The sequence below is a fragment of the Lytechinus variegatus genome, chromosome 5 (assembly GCF_018143015.1).
Source record: "Lytechinus variegatus isolate NC3 chromosome 5, Lvar_3.0, whole genome shotgun sequence".
NCBI lineage: Eukaryota > Metazoa > Echinodermata > Echinoidea > Temnopleuroida > Toxopneustidae > Lytechinus > Lytechinus variegatus.
In genome coordinates this window covers 42,346,736-42,366,614 of record NC_054744.1, presented here as the reverse complement: position 1 = coordinate 42,366,614, position 19,879 = coordinate 42,346,736, and the positions used below count along the sequence as shown (strand labels likewise).

Genomic DNA, 19,879 nt, shown 5'->3' with positions numbered 1-19,879 from the left:
AAAATGTCAAATTTAGCTTGTGCATTTAGAAGGGGCCAGACTTGACTAGCATTCATGCTATTTTCTGGTTCCTATTATCCTTGCTTTTCTATGTATTCATAAATTATTGTCTGTAAACTTGTAAAATTGGTATTATCATTGCATTGGATAATAAATTCATTCATTCATTCATTCATTCATTTATAATAAAGGATTGAGGACCATACGTGGCTTGCAATAATCAAGGTGTTTGTATCAAGATGCTTTATTTTCATAGCAGCTGTCTGAAACAGCCCCAATATGTGAATGTTACGTATGCACATGTGCAGAAAAGTTTGGCATACAATCCTTGACATTTACAGGTTAAAAGACTGAACATGTAACAAGATTATGAATGCATCCTAGCATCTCCAGACAGACACTGAAACATGCATGCATATTTCAAATATCAAATTAAACCCGATGGAAATGCATCTGCTTCGAAATGGTGAGGCATGTTCAACTTGAAATTACAACTACATTAAATAGAGCATACATACATGTATTATCAACTTATGTACATGTAGAGTAGTCAGTGAAATATATCTTTTGGGACTACTGTTATCTAACCTCTCTGACAGAGCATATCTATATATTCATTGCAATATCATAAACATTATTTAGAGGGTTTTTATCATTCAAAAATTTCATTAACATATCTACAAATGCAAATGAACACTATTTTCAAAATTATCTCTGTATGTAAATGTTTTTATTTTCTTTCACTTCTAATACTCATAAGGACACATCATGTATTACTTCAATTCTTATTTTACTTGAAGTTGAATAGATTTATATTTAACTTTAACCATTTGCGTTCCTTTCTTCCTCTACAGCCTACATGTATGTTTGAGCCTGCCTTTTCTATACACATATCTCTCACAATGGTACAGTTTATTATACTTTAAATATTTATACATCATATTTTGATAAAATACATGCACATTGTAATTACTGGTTTTCTTAACCACTCTCTATCTACCTGTCTCTTTCTCTCTCCCCCTCTGTCCAACTCATCATCCATTGCATTCTATATTCTCTTCTCTTATCACTTGAAATGCAGGGAATATACATGTAGCCTTTTTTTCAATACAATTGTAATGTTCAGTCATTTTAATATCAATCAAGGACCTAGTAGATTAATATACTTTGCAGCACTAAGCCAAGTATCATTCTCAAATTGCTGTCAATCATGTGTCACAGGAAGCCAAAGTGTCAGGTAACATAGCTTTGAAGTCTTCCATAAATCCTCCGTTCTCTCCTTTCATTCTTCAATTACCATCCTCTCAAATACCCTCAATTTCTCAATTGAGGTATCATTTCTTTGCATTTAAAGAAAGAATAATGAGTTCCAGGGGGGACACTGTCTTCAAGTTGATATCATACACAAATATGAATGTTTCTTTTCATGACACTACACATGAGTATTATAATCTTTGATGTCACAATCAAATGAATAAACAATTGTGATGATTGATAAGCAGGTCACTACAAGATAATCATACACATTATGCATGCACAATTAGTTGATCAAAATTAATATAGTGCAGTAGTCATAAGGTTTGGGGGTATTTGTTCACCTTCTATGATGAAAAAGGAAATACAGTGTACATCATATTAATATGAATTCAGAGCATTTCACTTTGAAAGTTTCATACATTATCTGCTTGAAGATTGTATAATTTTTATACCAACTTTTATCTGAATCACATCCATTTAAACTCCCCCCCGCTCTTTCTTTTAATGTTCCCTCCTTCCATTCTCCTCCCTGTCCACCTTCTCTCTCTTTCCTCTTCTACCCATCCAACAAAATGCAAGGAGACAAAGGGAAATTTTCCCACCTCCCCCTCCCCATTACAAGTAAGTTACCCCCAAACCCCCAAAAAAAATTACTACCGAGTTGATTACTAAACTTAATTTGACATGTGCCATGATTTATGTAGTATAAAAATGCAATATATTTACATGTATTTTCCTTGCACCCATCTGCCCTTTTCCTTGTACTTCTTATCTCACTCACTCCTCCCCTCAAATTTTGCTCTGATCTCCTTCATCCCCCACCCTTTCTTTCTCTTTGTCTAATTACACTATCAAACTGTTTGACTTTTATATAATTCCTTGTTTCCATTCAGCCATTTTTTTAATACTCAAACTGAATTTAGTTGAAGATCATATTCAGTCAAGTGACTATCATGGGATTAGTCAGAATTCCTTACCAAGTGACAAATTAAACAATACTCTCCAATGCTAATCCACTGCTAACTAGTTCTAAAACAGTCCAATACTAATAACAGGATGTTAGGAATTGCTGTAATAGAGTACTCCAATTAGTAATCGTATCTGCTTTCAAAATCCAGGCAAATACAAGCCTATAATTAGTAACTGGATTAGCTGGGATGGATCATAAATGGTGATAGCATTCTTATTGTTTTTATTTCATTAGCATGATATTTATAAGCATTTATTCTGATTGAGCAAAAGATAAGAATTAAAAATACATTTAGAAAAGAAAAGGAATAAAAATAAATCTTCATACAAATATATTTCTTAATCTCCTCTCACCTAGTATAAATCATTTTAGATCAAACAATTGCATTATGAAGTATATTTCAAAGGTTAATTTTCTTGAACAAGGATGATCAAAAAGAAGAGAAGGTAAAAGTAAAAAGGAGGAAAATAAGTTAAGGATGAGAAAAAGAAGGGATTTACATGTACATGTAGGTGAAAATGAAAGAATATGAAAAAAAGGTAAGACATGCCTCACCCCCCTCCCTCCCCCAGGAAAAAAACAAGACGGACAGACAGACAAAAAGAAGAAAGAATAGAAGAAAAGGGGGTTTAAGAGTACACAGCATTTTCATCTTACCTGTGTTAGGGTTTATGGTAGCTGCAATGTGAAAATGTAGGGGATTCCCACCTAATCCATTCCTCTGTACTTTGCCATGATAGTACCTATGTAGCTCATGTTCTTTCTTCTGGCTTGGCAAGGGAATGGCATGCTCAACTTGCTTTTTCTTTTTTCTTAAAAAAAAATCAAAATAAGAAAAATGTGTTAAAACTAAGAATCAATTTAAAATACATTTCTAGTTTTTGATTCCTCGATACTCCCTTATCACAAGCTTTCATATTTATCATGAAATTCTTTCATAAGATTGGAAATTATTTTGTCTGAAAAAATATGCCTGGATAGAATTTTCCAGGAAACACAATTTATGGGCTGCAAAACATGTAGAGAGCGAAGTACGCATTTCGATTTGCATGAAGAGCCTCAAACTCAAATAAAGCAAAATAATTTGTTTCTTTTTAATTTATGATTATGATATGAGTGCTTTCTGCTATTGTTTGTCAAATTTTATCAACATGCATACTTCAATTACAAGAAATAATAAAGTGATTAAATATGCTTTGCATTGCGAGGTGTACGTACATGTAGGTTCATGTTCAATATGCAAGACATGCGTACATTTTTACAGTTGAATAAGTGAAATATCAATAAAAAGACAAAAGATTGAAAGCACCTTTCTATTCAGTTGCTATTTTTAAATTTCATAGCTTAATTTGCATGTATGTGACTGAATTCCTGGGATCTGGGGGGAATTTCATCAACTAAATTGATCTAAGATTTGATTAAATACCTGCAGAAGGGATCAAAACATCTTTTGCATTATTTTAGAAATTTAAACATAATAAAATACACATGAAAATGTATGCAGAGGGGATTTGGCAGTAATGGTTCTCAAGGTCTTTTTATCAACAAATTTCATTTTTCAAACTCATTTGCAGAATTGATGACCCCTATCCTGATATTAAAAAAAAACACAAGAGTAGTCATATAAGTTGGTTGGTGAAATAAAGTCAAATTGTCCTTTAGTGTTTTAATCTGTTCATCACCCCAGTAAAGATGAATAAAACTGCAAATAACAAAGACACAAATAATGATATGCAGCTTTGAAGGATCACAAATGCTAAAAGATAATAAAGTGTGCATGACTTGTACAGTGTACTTGTATAACTGTGCCTGATTGCCAATTGTTAGAAATAATCTATTCAAGGTAGAAGATCATCATTAACCCAGACTTTGTTCAAAATGTACATTTTTCAGTAGGGGAAGGCGGGGTAAGTTGTGACAGTTTTTGCTTTTTGCATGTTAGAATTGATATGATTAATAATCTTGTCGAAATAAGTACCTTGCCTTGAAATTTAATTCTTCTGAAATATTTTCCACCTATATATAACTTTCTATCCCCACACTGAAAGTCATTGTGACCTTTGAAAAAAATGATGTCAAATGGCTCAACTTGCCCCATATATGGGGTAAGTTTGAGCCACCTTCTGGGGTAAGTTGAGCCACAAAAACTATGTACAAAATGTATGAAGGGAGAACCAGCATGTCACTTTTTTGTTTAAAGTCTTTTCACTTGCTAATTCTCTATAAATACTAACATCCTTTAAAAGGAAAAGTGCAGTCATGTAAATTTGCTCCTTTCAGCCAGCATTTCAATCGATTTTTATGGTTTGTTTGTTTTTTAAGATACATTACCATAGGAATTACCATGGCTCAACTTGCCCCATGCTGTTTGGCTCAACTTACCCCAGTCCGAACTTAGTGTGATAATTTTGTATCCACACATTTATTATGCATCCATCATATAAAAGACTATGACAAGAATGAAGATCCATACCTGGACTAATAATGTTGTTATCATGTCTTTATTATATTCAAAGACGTGTGTGTTTATAAAGCACTTATCTATTTCACACTCTTTTTTACTTTTTTGGCTGAAATTCATGTTTTTCCCTCTAAAAAACTACTTTTTGTTTCAAAGTTGAAAACAATGTGGTGGGGTTAGGGGTCATGCTATGGGTCATCAAGACATGACACCACCACAATGTCTGACTCATTCATTATTGGCCTGGGGCTGGTGGCTCAACTTGCCCCTATGCTCAACTTACCCCGCCTTCCCCTACAGCAGATGTACAGAAATTTATAAATGTGCAATATTTCCCTACAATATCATTGTATACTGTATTATAATGAAAGTCAGCAAACACAATAGCAAAACATGTTAATAAATACTACCAACTATCAAATCTCTGTAAATAATGAACTGTAAAGATTTTTATCAAGCAAACATATATATGTTCAGCTTTCACTGAAAAGGGTTTTGTTAAAACTCTAACACTACACAGTCAAGCAAATTTAAAAGGGAAAACAAGTAAATACACAACAGTATCAACCCCTCATTGGTCAAAGAATAACAAATTAGCATTAAAAAAAGAAGAAGAGAGTTATATAATACATTTAAAAAGAAAAAATAGAGTAAAAGAGGAAAGAGCCACTCCAAAGGGCCGTCTGCACCATCCTGAGTTTTCAAATTAGCACGCTATTTCTGAACAATCTCAAGATTATTTGCAATGAAGACGCAATTATCGCACTAGTTCGTAGGATTAATCTCGAGATTGCAATCCAAGTCAACTTGGGATTATTTGCAAAATAGCGTGCTATTTTACGAATTATCGTGCTAATTCGTAGGTGCAGACGCACTCGGGATTATTTATTCACGGCGTCAGACCATAATGCATCGATGCCTCGCTCGAGCAGGAATCGCTCTTCTTGCGATTGTCGAGACGGGGTTTCTTGAATCTCGAGATTAATCGCGAAGAGGGCCGATCGGGCTAAAATCTCGAGATTGAGCAAACTCAGGATGGTGCAGCACCGCCTCAAGTTATTCTGAGAAAATTAAAATCTCTACCCCACAGAGGTTAAAATACATGTCAGGGTGTGATCAGTGTCTGTTTCAAAATTTAAACGGCAACATGAATCATGATGGAAAACGTGATTATAAAATGCAGATATGAGAAACAAAGTGTATGTCCTCCATTCCCAGTTGTAAAAGTAAACATCTTTCAAATCACGATTCGATTCAGAGGAATATCTAAATGTCTAAAAAGAGATGCGTTTGTAAACAGGGTCACCTCAGATTTCATGACCTTCAGCATCGCAAATTGAAAACGATTGAGTTTTGAAACGTTTGCTCTCGCAGTGGAAGCGGAGACACAAGCAAGTGCCAAATTGACCTTTCTTGTGATGGGTCAAACTGCGCATAAAGCTGCGCTAATGAAAGCGGGATATTTAAAGGTGAACAACATATATATACACGTATAACAGCTTTATATTTTCGACACTGAATAGTGCACCGCTGATCGTGTTTGTGTTTTTTCAATACTGAGTTTACAATTATGATTCATGTTGCTTTTTAACATTGAAACTTGACTTTGAACACACCCTCAGTCATTTAGAAAAAAATGTGTATTTTGAAAAGTTGTCTGGTCGCTAATGCACATGCACAAGTAAATCAAGAGGCCTAAAGAATCATTTATACAAACAAAATACATGTAGACTTGTCTAGTTTACATGTAGTGTTTAGTTGCAACATTTCAATATTAAATTACCAAAATAAAATGAATGGTTGGAGAGTGAATATATTGAAGATTTAAAACTTGTGGAGGCCTATTGGTAGTTTTATAAATCACCATGATCACCATGGGAGGGGGGGGTGGGGGGCTGGGCATATTGACTGCTGGGCAATATTTCAGTTGTTATCAAAATTTGATGCGATATTGAAAAAGCATTGAATATTCGATACTGGTTTTATGAACGTGACAACAGGATATGAGCAAATTATCAATTACAAAAAGTTTATCATTATTTACTGACCAAAATGCTGCCCTGTATTGCTTTAAACCAACTCAGAACTTCCTAAGTTGGTATTAAAACTGCCAGCTTGTCATAGACAAGCACCAATGAAAGCCTTTACTTTCATTTTCCCCTTCCCTGCTCTCATAGAATTGCAGCTTAAAATGATAATGAACTTTCAGACTCGGCGATATATTGTGTTATTGGCGATAGTTTGCTGGCAATAATCAACTGAACTAACATTGAAATCAAACATCGACCAGCACTATGACCTACATACATGTAAAAGTAGGGGATGATGAAACTAGACCTACACATTGCATTTTAACCTTCACAGTAATAAGTTCATCCCGCATCTCCATAAAAAAAAGTTGTTTTGCATTCAATGATTTTTTCAAAAGGAATTAATCATGCACTCTGTACTAGTGATGCCATATGGTGTAGATTGTGAGTCTAACTGTATCAAAGTGATGCAAAGTAGGTAACAAATCCATGCATGAAACAGTATTTGATCTAGTTGATAGACATTTATTCTACATTAGATACCTGTCTATTCACTTTTAACAAAATTATTTAGAATTCATTTAAATAAATTATTCATTTATTTTGCTTGTTCTTCTTTACTTTTTCTTTATTCTATTTTATTTGAGAGAGGCAGAAAGGACAGCAGGCTTTATACTTTAGGATTAGATTTAGTACATTCAAAAGAAAAAGAGGCACTTCTCAACATCATTCAACCTATAAAGATCAACCATAATGCTGTTAGACGATTCATGGTCAGCGCAAAATGCTTCAAAGATCAAACAAGACCATTCTGGTAGATTCAGATTATCAGGAAAGTCAATAACATGTACTGTACATCAAGAGGCCTCTTTCAGGGCAAAAATGAAAGAAATCACAGTTTACATCTCAGGGTGTTTCACAAAATTTTCATTAAAAGGTATGTAAGGCTGTTCTTGATGTACAGTTATTGTACAGTCTCTTTGATATACCCAGCAATATTTGCCCCCCCCCCCCCCAGCATGATGCATCCAATGCAATTCAACCAACTAGAAGTGTTTTATACCAGATGTAAGTGTAACCAACTTGTTGTGAACAGCCTCCATAAGGGGTGTTTCATAAAGCTGTTCATAAAACTGCATGAATTTTGCATTGATGGATTGATTTGCAATAAAAACTTGATTGTTGTTGTTTCAGGCTGTTGAATGGAAGTCTCGATGAAAACACACTGTATCTGTCATCTATAGCAGGCAAAACTGATGTTTTGAAAAAGAAGAGGCAAAAGTTTTTTTTTTGTTAACTCGGCACATCTTTATAAAAAGCTTTATGAAACATCCCTCCGTAGTTATAAAAACCCAAGGAATCACTCCATCTCCCAGAGAACTAGTCTACAGTGCATTCCTGTGCATTCAGAATGAGATAAAGATTTGTTAGCAAGACACTCCTTTCTCTTCTACCAAGGAACTTACTGAAATGAACTGCTTTCACTATCATGTCCATCAATCTCATCCCTGTTCATAAGATAATGGTTCATTATAGACTCTAATGAAATATTATTCTCCAACATGAGACAACATAACCAGTTATAGTGCTTCTTTGAGTTTTTATGGAATGTACAAATATAGTCAATGAATAAAGGGTACTTTCTCTTTCAATTCTATCATTCTCACCAATTGTTTTCTTAAGATATATCAATCAATTTGTTTGTTACTATTTTGTTGTTGGTATAAAATGAATCTATCATAAAAACTGTTCCAATTTTATAATGAGAACACCCAAACAATTTGAAAGATTATAGCCATCATAGTCATATCAAGAGTCCACTTTAAAAGCTTGTGATTTCTTTTCCCCAAGACTACAATATTTGAAGTTTAGCTGGGGTATTAAAAGTGCGCCATTTAATAGCCAAATAGGTATATTTCTTTAATATCTGTAAATAATAACATCATGGGAGAATTGCATGAACATTCTTGTCTGACAAATTGTCAGACCTGACATCTTTCCTAGAATTTGATTGGCTAAGAGTCACTGTTACTATGGTAACTGTTAGGTAAAATGGGACTTGTTGGATGATATGTGCGACAAGTCCTTTCATGAAATGCTCCCCATGAACTTGATTTCAAAAATGAATTAAATTTTGGAAAATAGAATGGCAGAAAAGGAAAACAAAGTATTGCCTTCATTCTTGTCTGCCAGAGAAATTGCGGCTCGGGGAGCCGCAATGTGTATCTGTGGAGCCAGTTTGGGGATTTTGACTGATTTTATTCAAATGTTAGGAGGAAAAAGGATGTTGAATTATCAATATTTTCTTGAATACAGTTCAGTATTCCTTTACTTTTCAAAACTCTGGACTCAAAGAATACAAAACAAACTACAGAAGGATCATAAAGAGAAACATACCTAGGTTTGATGTTGAGACTGAAGTTTGGTCTCTTGGTGGCAGTGTTAGTGTGTTCCTTGGTGTTTTCAACATGTTTGCTGTATTTAGATGTTCCCTTTGATGAGGTGGTATCAGGGAGGAGTGTCTCACACCACAATCTACAGATGTTGTCACGACATGATGTCACCAGGACGTTGGCAACCGCACCACTGAAACAGAGGATAGAGTTTAATTCTTATAGTTCATTAACATGTACAGTAGGTAGACTGGGAGATGAGCATTGTCTCAAAGTAAACTATACACGAACAGGATAGTGTAGTATACACAAGAATAAATAAGGGAATTAGAGGACAAGAAATAAATACAGAGGAAAAAGGGACACCTCAACAGTTCAAGATCATTCAAGATTATTGTTTTTGTAAATGTTTTTTTATGTAAATGTTTGTTGATTTGTTTTTCCTGCAATTAACTTTTGTTGTCCTGCATGTAATTTAATAATTTGTGCTTATTCCCTTCTTATTATGTATACACCTGTTTTCCTTGGTTTCATTTTGAATATTTAACAAAGTGAGAGCATAAAAAACATAAAAGGAGCAAAAGAGAAGACATCAGCATGGAGCGTTGTGGCCCAGTGGATTAGTCTTCGGACTTTGAAACAGAGGGTCGTGGGTTCAAATCCCAGCCATGGCGTAATTTCCTTCGGCAAGAAATTCATCCACATTGTGCTGCACTCGACCCAGGTGAGGTAAATGGTACCTGGCAGGAATTTATTCCTTGAAATGCCATCGCGCTGTAAAAGGCTGCGAGGCTAAAACCAGGGTAATCCAATGAAGCGCATAGGGACGCATTTGGCAGTGATATGCGCTATATAAGCATGTTGGTATTATTATCAGACATACCTTGGCATGTACTTGCTTGTTTTCCTCCAGGAGAATCCAGTAACAGCCCTGGGATGTGCGATGTAGATGAAACTGTAGCTATCGCTCTTGTTGGAGTCATCTTGGACCTGATCCTTGTTGGTACCTGAACCAATACTGGGGTGTCTGTTCTGGTACCATATCTTCACTAACCTATCAGCCTGGGTGAATGAGATAAAGAAAATCATTTTTACCAAAAAGGGGCATTCAAAATACACTGATTTTAATCCACACAAGTGAAGTATTTTTCTAATTGATTATTTATCTATTAAAACTACAAATTCCTCTAGCGAGTTATTCTATTTTTATTTGAAAACCATTTAAATTTGACATAGATTGATTTACATTCACCATGCTGTAAATTAGATTACCTTCAAATCTTCAAATAGTAACTGATGGCCATTAATTTATCCCTATAAGTAGCACTTCCTTCTCCTTTTAGTATAAGCAACAATACTGTACAATAGTAAGGTATTTTAATTGTCATTTACCGTAACTATCCCTAAATCCATCAGTACTGGGTACTACTATCAATGTGACATTTTATAGAGGAAGGAATTTCATAAAATACCCTTCAGCAGTATGCAAATGACTGTGGTCTTACCTTTCCAGCGGAAGCAAAGAATTGACCATCAGCAGAAAACTTGAGGTGGTATATAGCAGTAGCAGTTCTGAGAAAAAAAATATAAAAGAGGAAGAAAATCAAAGCTATGGACAAGTAAGCACACATTTGTAAACATCAGTTAAAAGTTATTACCAAAATGGAATAACATGAATTACAGGGTCTTTTATGCATGATGTAAAAATGAAGTCATGAAAAAACCTCAAAAGTCTCATCTACATGAAAATGATTCAAAGAAAGTATTTTCACCAGAAATTGTATTCTCCCAAAGACAAATACATGTACCCTAGACTGTCCTCTCTGGTATGGTACATCTTGATACCTTCTCTGACATTTCAAAACTTTCCCATTCCTCTGGCTATTCAACCATTCTTGTGAAAATTATCATCCAGAAATCATCCAAGATTTTATCAAATGCTCTCTCTCTCTCTCTATATATATATATGTATATACATATGTTTATACACTTCCTATTATAATTTAATTAGAGAAAAGCATGAATTCATAATTGAGACCTGAACTGAAGCATCATGAGCATGCACCTTCCTCTCCAACTTTTGATCAATAAAATGTATAACATTGAAAAATAGTAGACTGATATCACTTTTCAAAACAACCTGTACTCTGCATTTTTTTAGCAATATTCTTGTAATATATGTGACTATTATCGCCTGCAGAAATACATCAGATTCTGAAAGCCACACATCGAGAAGAATATGCTAATACCACAAAAAAAAGCTACTCATGAAAAATGCATGAAACAGACATTATCCAACAGGTTGCACTGACAAATCTTTACATTGTATCTATTTTTAGAGGAATTTATAGCTGGATGTAGGAAAATCGTTAACTGTATTTTAGAGAGGAAAATACTTGAAACTATATAGGGGAATAAATAACACACACATTTGTAAATGTACACATAAGATCTAAACATGAGTCATACCTCAATGTTAAAGAATACATGTATCTACATGTAAGTCTAGAAAAAAAGTTGGTTCAAGAATGCAAACTCAAAATCACATTTTGCTATTATTCCAATCTGATGCATTTTAAATACATAATCTTTTGTGCACAATTCAAAAGTAAGCCAAAATCTTGGAGAAGCTTAACGAGACATTAGCCTCTATTTTAAGACAATGGGGAATGAACAATAGGCCCATGGAATTGGGGCTCTGCATGCAATCAAATTCAATGTTTCTACAATACCATAATGGCAAAGATTTTCTTATTCTTCAAACAAAGTGAATTTTCAATAATTTCCAATGCCTCTTTTATACTAACCTTACATACATGTCTATATTTTTGGGGTAAGGCCACTTTAAATGGCACATTTCTGCACTACAGTGCAAATTGGAAAAATAAAAAAAGGACATAACAAATCCCCAAGGTCAATGAGTCGGGTATCAAGGGCAGGTCAACAGGGCATCAATGATCGCGGCTTTCAAAGCAATTATATGTGGTGAATATCAATCATGAGTATTTTACAAAACTCTAAAGCGATGCTCCGGGCTGAAAATAGTGTGATTAAAAATAGATAGAGAAAAATCAGACAATCAAAACGCTGCAAAATTTGTTCAAAATCGGGCAAGGAATAACAAATTTATGGCATTTTAAAGATGTGCATTATTCTGGTGAAACAGATCTAGGCATGTCATTATGAATATTCAATGGGCAAATTGATGATGTCACATCCCCACTTGTTCTTTTGTATTTTATTATATGAAATTAGATTTTTTTTTTTAACCAAGAACTTAAAAAATTGGATTGACAACTGATTTTAGAGCATTAGATATTCATTGCTGCAATTTATTTCATTATAAAGGGGACACATTCACACATGCATGAAAAAATGAAAAAAAAAATTGATTTCATGTAATGAAAAAAAAAAGAAAAAGGAAAATGGGGATGTGACATCATCAGCTCACCTAATGAATATTCATGATGATGTGCATAATTATTTTCACAAAATATTGCTTAACTTTAACTTCGTTATTTGTTATCTGATTTTGATGAAATTTTCAGCATTTTACTCTGTGAACTTCACTTTATTTGTTTAGATATAAATATTTTCAGCCCGGATTACCCCTTTATTAAACTTCTCTCCTATACATACATTTATATATTAAAGACATAACTTTCTTTCTTTCAATAATTGCTGCATTTTACAAAATAGTTCTATATCACGGCCTTTTTAAGGTACAATGTATATCAATTTATCAGTCATTACATGTAGATTCTCGTCTTTACGTCATTGGGAAGACAAAACAGTAGCCATCAAGGGATCTATTTGTGACCTTTTCATGCACTATTAATGTTCTATTAGGAAGTTTGAATCAGCAAATGCAATTATTCCCAAAATACACCAGCAACACATGCCTGTTATCTCAGTCTCTGTACTTGTGTTTCTTTCATTTTTTGCATCCTCCAATGCTGTCTCTTCCTCTCTTCTCCTTTCTTATTAAAAAAAAAATCTCTTCCTCCCTATCACATCTCCCACTTTCCATCTCTATATTCCTCTCTGCCGCTCTTTCCCTTGCCTTCATTGCCCCCCCCCCACGGATCATTAATCAAGAGAAAATAATTTAAGAATATAGTCAGATTTGAAGAGATTTAATACTGTATCAAAGGGAATCTCCTCCAGCCCCTTTCTAATCCAGTTTTATAAAATACTTTCATTTGCCTCTATCACAGTTTTGTTATGTTGTTAACCTCTTCTTTGTTTTGTTTTTGGTTTTCAGTCCTTTAAGAAAGGTCAAATGCAGCTCTTTCAATCCTGAAATAGATCTCAAGAGTGCAATAGAAAGGAGATTCCCTCTTATAGCATTTCTTAACCTATAGTTATGAAATATGAGACGGTGCAATTAACTAACAATTCTCAAGTTATTCCAGGGATCAAAATGATCTGCATGGGGATTCATACGTGCTGGAGCGAGTATGAGCGTCAAATGAATAAAAACTGGCAAATTGATTTTCTAGCAAATAGAAGTGAAAGCATAAAGATGCTGTTCATGATGGGCTTAATTCTTTTTCTTTCAATGAAAATCAAACCTAGATACGTGCATGAGTTCCATTCAAATGAATGACTATAAAAACACGTAGTCCAATAATGAACCTCAAAATTATCACGATTTGTTACATCTATACATAATTTCAAAAAGGAGTGTGGGGGATCAAACTCCCACACCCCTTCCCTATTAATGACAGTAGCACAAGCAGAACAGTGTCCGATCTACGGTGGGTGGGTGGGGGGGGTGGGGGGGGTAGGATGCATTACGTCGCAGCTCATCACCATTGGGTCAAACTAACTTGTCATCCCCCCCCTTAACAAAATATAGATCCACCACTGACAGTATAACTGTCAAAGATCTTGATCCATGATTACATCGAGACCATGAAAAATAACAGCGACATCTGCATGTCTTGTGCACGAAAGCAATTATTTTTTATCAGTAGGTTGATTGCACCGTTGAACAGTAATTGAGATTTCTGTAATTGCATCAGGATTGTTGCTTGATACCTCCATTGTCCATCATTGACACCATACTGAGGTCATTAGTGGATTCAATAAACCCGTTCATACTCACAGGCAAAAGGGTATTTAATGTGGATGTAGTCAAAAGCAAAACAACATTGAACTTTGTAAAGCCCTTTCATGGTTCACATTCAAAGCAGAAGTTTATACATCTAACTGGTGCATATTAGCACTGTGGTTTGGATTTCTCAGGATGCTGTTTGCCCTATATACACTATATGCCTTCATGTGTACATGGCTCAGATAAAGAAATTTCAAAATTTGCATTAAAAAAAAACTAATGAACTGGTATGATATACATGATTTGCGCAAGAGTCATTTTATTTTCAAATGGAATCAGGAAGTGTGAATTTCTCACATTTTATTTCTTATGAGTACAACATATGTTTAATTATACCAATATTTGTTTGACATTAGACAAATAAATCAATGACATCCTTCTCCACATCACTGTCATTTTTGCAGGTCCATGAAACTAGAAGCGGAGGGGGCTAAGCTACCCTTCACAGTAAGACAATTATACTCCCCCACTCCTTCACTAAATATGAAATGGGTACTGTCTCTTACAGGCTGGAATATCATCTCTGTGAATCTAGACTAATATGTTCATCCACTGTCTGCTTGCTGTCAGATAGTATGATTATATCATAACACATTAAAGGTATTATTTAACTTTGTGAGCAGCCGATTTAAAAAATTCTCAAACCAAGATGAAACATGTGTACAAGTGCATGTATTAGAACTAATAAACCCTGAAAACAACCATTATTGAGAATGAAAAGCTAAAACTAAGGGGCAAACTCCGATTTTGTAAATAGGCGTCTTATAGACACCTAAATAGTACACATAAGTGTAAGGGATGAAATAAAGATGGTGTTTCCGGTCACTTTATATTTCAATTTTTGAAGCACTAAATAATCATTTTCGAACGCAATTTTTTCTGGGCTTCATTTTTGGAACATATCACAGACACAGGTGACAAGTGTGACCTTCTAGCTCAGATTTTTTAAAAGTCAAACCAATGTTAACCAATCACTTTAAACAGTAATTTAGACTCACTAAAAGCCAAACTGAAGAAGCAATTATTTTCAGTAAAGTCTGAAAATCAGGGTGAATCATCATTATATCATCGTAGTATAGCATCTGAAAAAACGGTGACACAACATTTGCTCCTGCGACATTTGCTCTGGTCTTAATAGAGGGCAGGGGGTAAGAGTTAGGATTGTATTTAGAGTTTTTTGTTCAGAATAATGTGAGGATAAGGATTAGAGTATATTTAATTTTGTTGGTTAGATTATGTTTGGCTTTATCATGCAGATTTTCCGTCACAGCAATTTTTGCAGAGCAAATATCATGGAACCGAAATAACAATTTACAAGCAAAAAAAACTCTGATGTCCAAAAATGAGCAATATTCAGGGGTTCTTACTTGCACTGCCATGAGCATTGCCAGGTATAACCTGGGATAGGTTTGTCGACTGATTGAGTAGTCTCTTCTCCAGCATCACTCACTTCTATTGTCACCACCTTCTCACATGCCCATAGCTGGATGGCATTGCTACCAGTCAAAAGTTTGGTTCCTGTAACGATAGAATATACTTAACACTGGGAGCATCTACAAAACTTAATCTTGGCATTACAAGATTTCCATGTTGCCATCATCATCATCGCAACTGCCCTCCGAATATCTGCAGTTCTTCTGCTATGCAGGCAATATTAAAAAGAACTGCATGTTATTACACCAATTACTGATGTACTGTATAAAGCTTTACATACCCAAAGGCTTTCCATTTCCAATAATTTCAAAGTACTGCATTATAATATGCTATTTGCATGCAATTTTATTACAGCCAATAAAGTGCCCAACTACATCTTAACACACTGTGCATTTTTCGAAGATAATAGTCTAGTATGATCATGGTTAAAAATAAAGTGTTGGTAGTCCCTGAAAATGAGCAAAGATTAAAAATAGATACATTAAGTTAATATCAATACATTACACATTTCTAAAAAGATGTTTCACATTCATATGTGCTCGTCTTGCTCCTATCACAAGGTACTGACCACAAACATACTGGCGGAATGGGTTAAACCACCTAACGAGGACATAACAATTTGGTGCCTAATCGCCTTCACATCCATTTCCGTGGCGTACGTCTGAAATTGATCGATCGCTGATTCTGTTACCGTCCAGAGGCTGCCACAATTGTTGGGATGGGAAAGGGCAGCGTCATCAAAAATTCATGAAACCACCATCATTATCTCTGTATCCTCAGGTTTATATCTCTCTGGTGGCATGCCGTATATTGAGGTTTTTCTTTTCCTTAGAATAAAAATTAGAGATTTTATACCGGTACCTCCTTTTCTATGCTTTGCCCTTGCATACTTCCATCAGTATTCCATGCAGCTTTTGAAATCATTAATTTGATTTCCATTCTTATGAGAAAATGCTTTAGAAGATTTCATCCATACAGTTTCCATATTTCTCTTTTTCTTCTTTTTATGGAATGGGGGTACTTTTGAAATTTCCAATATTACAAATTAATGAATAGATGTGGATAATTTGTTTTCAAAACTTGTCACAGGGACAATATTAAAGGCTTTACATTTTTTTTTGGTACATCACTTCTTTATCTTAAAGGTCAAGTCCACCCCAGAAAAATATTGATTTGAATAAATAGAGAAAAATCAATCAAGCATTATGCTGAAAATTTCATCAAAATCGGATGTAAGATAAGAAAGCTATGACATTTTGAAGTTTCGCTATTAAAAAAAAAAGTGATATGCACAACTCAATGACATGCAAATGAGACAGTCGATGATGTCCCTCACTCATTATTTCTTTTGTTTCTTATTGTTTGAATTATACAATATTTCATTGTTTACAGAACTAATAATAAGGATCAACTAGACTGAAACATATAGTATTAATCAATGCTAATTCCATATGTTCAGGGAGGAATTAATCATTATTTCACTTGACACTGAGGAGAAAATTATAATATTTCATATTTCATATAATAAAATACAAAATAAATAGTGAGTGGATGATGTCATCAGTCTTCTCATTTGCATACCGACCAGGATGTGCTTATGACTGTTGTGCAAAATCAAGCAAAATTTTAAAATGTCATAACTTTCTTATTTTACATCCGATTTTGATGAAATTTTTAGTTATGTTTGTTGGATTTCTCTCTTTTTATTCAAATCAACATTTTGTTGGGGAATGGGGTGGACTTATCCTTTAAATAAGATATGTAGCTATAAAGTAATTAACCTGTTCAAAACCAAGCTCTAAACACCTGTTTAAAAGTTTTCTGAAATTTTCATTTTATTCTTAGTGCGATAAAGTGGTCTCATACAACCCCCCCCCCCTAAAAAAATCAGAAACCTAAAAAACTTATTTTAAAGGTCTACTCATAGCTATCAGATGTTTTCAGCACACATTTCATACAAAACTTGATAATCATGGACAATGATTTTCATATTGACCCAAACAATAATGCAGGATAAGCCAGTAATACATCATGTTCAAGAAAATACTATCTCATAGTGTTATTTTCGCAGTACTTTTGTTTTCTCTTTCCTGAATTTTTTTTTTGTTTTCTATTAGAAGCTTTTGTCACCCAAGCAAGAGGAGCTCTGATGCTCAATGAGGACATCTTTTTAATTTTGATTAGTTTCTTAATATTCAGGACTAAATCAAACTTATTACTTGCCCAAATATTCAAAGCCCTCCTTCATCTCAGGCTTTCAGCAAACATGTCCAAATATTTGCTCTTAATTCTACTACTACAGTACCTGTATATGGAGATGGGTACACATATCGATCTGATCTTGAAATGTATACTTAGCGTTATCAATCACACAATCTATGTGTGTATAATCCTCCATAATTTTTTAAAGAGTGATGCACATACTTGTATTGTAAAGGGGCATTACTTGTGAAACTTTACACAGAGTTATATTAAGCTGTAAACAACTTTGGGTGTGTTTATGCTTCCATTGCGAGGACAGAATCAGCGATTTCAAACGTCGATTCAAAACGCCGATCGTAAACATGGTTCTGGGAGTGCTGTTTATGCTTAACTTTTCAGAGCAAATCATGATCTCCAGCTGGCTTCGCATCGTAAAGGGAGGTCAAATTGTTTATGCTTCCATTGTGAGGACAGAATCAGCGATTTCAAACGTCGATTCAAAACGCTGATCGTAAACATGGTTCTGGGAGTGCTGTTTATGCTTAACTTTTCAGAGCAAATCATGATCTCCAGCTGGCTTCGCATCGTAAAGCGACGTTTACAAATGCACCTTTTTGTGAGTTTACGATCGGCGTTTTGAAACAGCGTTTATATGAAAGTAAGCATGGACGCACCGTGTTTTGCACTAATCACGTTTGGAAACGCTGATTCTGGCCTGAAAAATGGAAGCATAAACACGGCCTTTGAACCATCAGTCATTGTCTTATAAAAAATTTGAAATATGATCGATACATTGTTATTGCTCACAAATTTTATGACAGGGGAAACTCATCAAATACCCCACATGTAGAACATAAAAAAGGTAATAAACCTGTCATACTGACCTACATTCTCACATTACAATTTTAAAATTAAGATTGTTTACACTCAGAATCACAAATTAATCTGATTCATGAATTTATCAAAAATAACCCATTATCAGAAGAAGATCAGCTCATTTGAAAGATAACATTCTGTAATCTCGCATCACATCTTTGCTTGTTGTAAGACTGCTTCAAAAGGTTTATCAGGTATTTCCTATTTTATGCTTTGAAATAGTAAACCAGCAAAGATGTTCTCTATTTTTAGTAAACCATCATAAGTGCCAGATCAAAATATCAACATTGTCCAATGAAAAGCAATGATGAATAATTCTATTAAAACTTTTGAATTGCTTAAAGCTTTATCCTCTTTATCATCTGTTCAGTTTCTTCTGAAGGCTTTGGAAGGTTTTGGAAGGTTTTGGAAGCCATATTAAACTTGGAATTTTTTTTTTTAATTGGGGGAGGGGAGTGGCAGTTCATTGCCATTTGGTGTCTATCCATCCCAGTACTCTTGTTCTGGGGCTGATGAAGCTAGAAATCACATCCTTGCAATAGAGACCTTCTTTTTGCATAAAGAATAATATGTATACAATTATGAAATTGATTTTTACATGCATGCTGAACACCATATAGGGCACTGCTGCTTTGTAAATAAAAGTGAAGCTGAATATGCTTTTAATATATTAATTAAAAGCAACTGTTCAGAAGATTATGACCATCTTGGTCCCTGAAATGGGAAAACAAACAGTTTTACATGTAATGCAGTCTCATCGACAGTGATTAAAAACTGTTTGAGACAAGGTCCAGTAACACATGGGATAAATCATAGGGCTAGTTATCACCAATTATTGCACTGGTTATTGTGTGTGATCAAATATACAAAGGAAGTTCCTTCTCTGTGCTTTGTGTCACTGGGCCCTAGTTTGGTGTGATATTATGGATTTAATCTTACCATCCTGGTTCCATGACAGGTTGCTAACCAGAGAGTCAATCTTAAAACTTCCAGTCTCTTCCCACTGATACTCTAGTTTATGCTGCATACAAAGAAAAATGGAAACAAAATGTAAGAATTGACTAAGAAAAATGGGAAGGTTATAAAAGCAAGAGATGAATTAAAGGAGTAGACAATTATGATTCAAATAGCAAAGAA

General features: G+C 34.4%; 1 protein-coding gene across 1 annotated transcript in view; it reads right to left on the bottom strand.

Moving 5' to 3' along the window:
- LOC121416204 (dmX-like protein 2) overlaps positions 1-19,879 on the bottom strand; it is a 92,503-nt gene that overhangs the window by 38,580 nt on the left and 34,044 nt on the right. Inside the window, 6 exon segments of the mRNA XM_041609696.1 lie at positions 2,885-3,039; positions 9,116-9,304; positions 9,995-10,173; positions 10,617-10,683; positions 15,598-15,748; positions 19,682-19,763. Of these exon segments, the coding sequence (XP_041465630.1) occupies positions 2,885-3,039; positions 9,116-9,304; positions 9,995-10,173; positions 10,617-10,683; positions 15,598-15,748; positions 19,682-19,763 (823 nt within the window).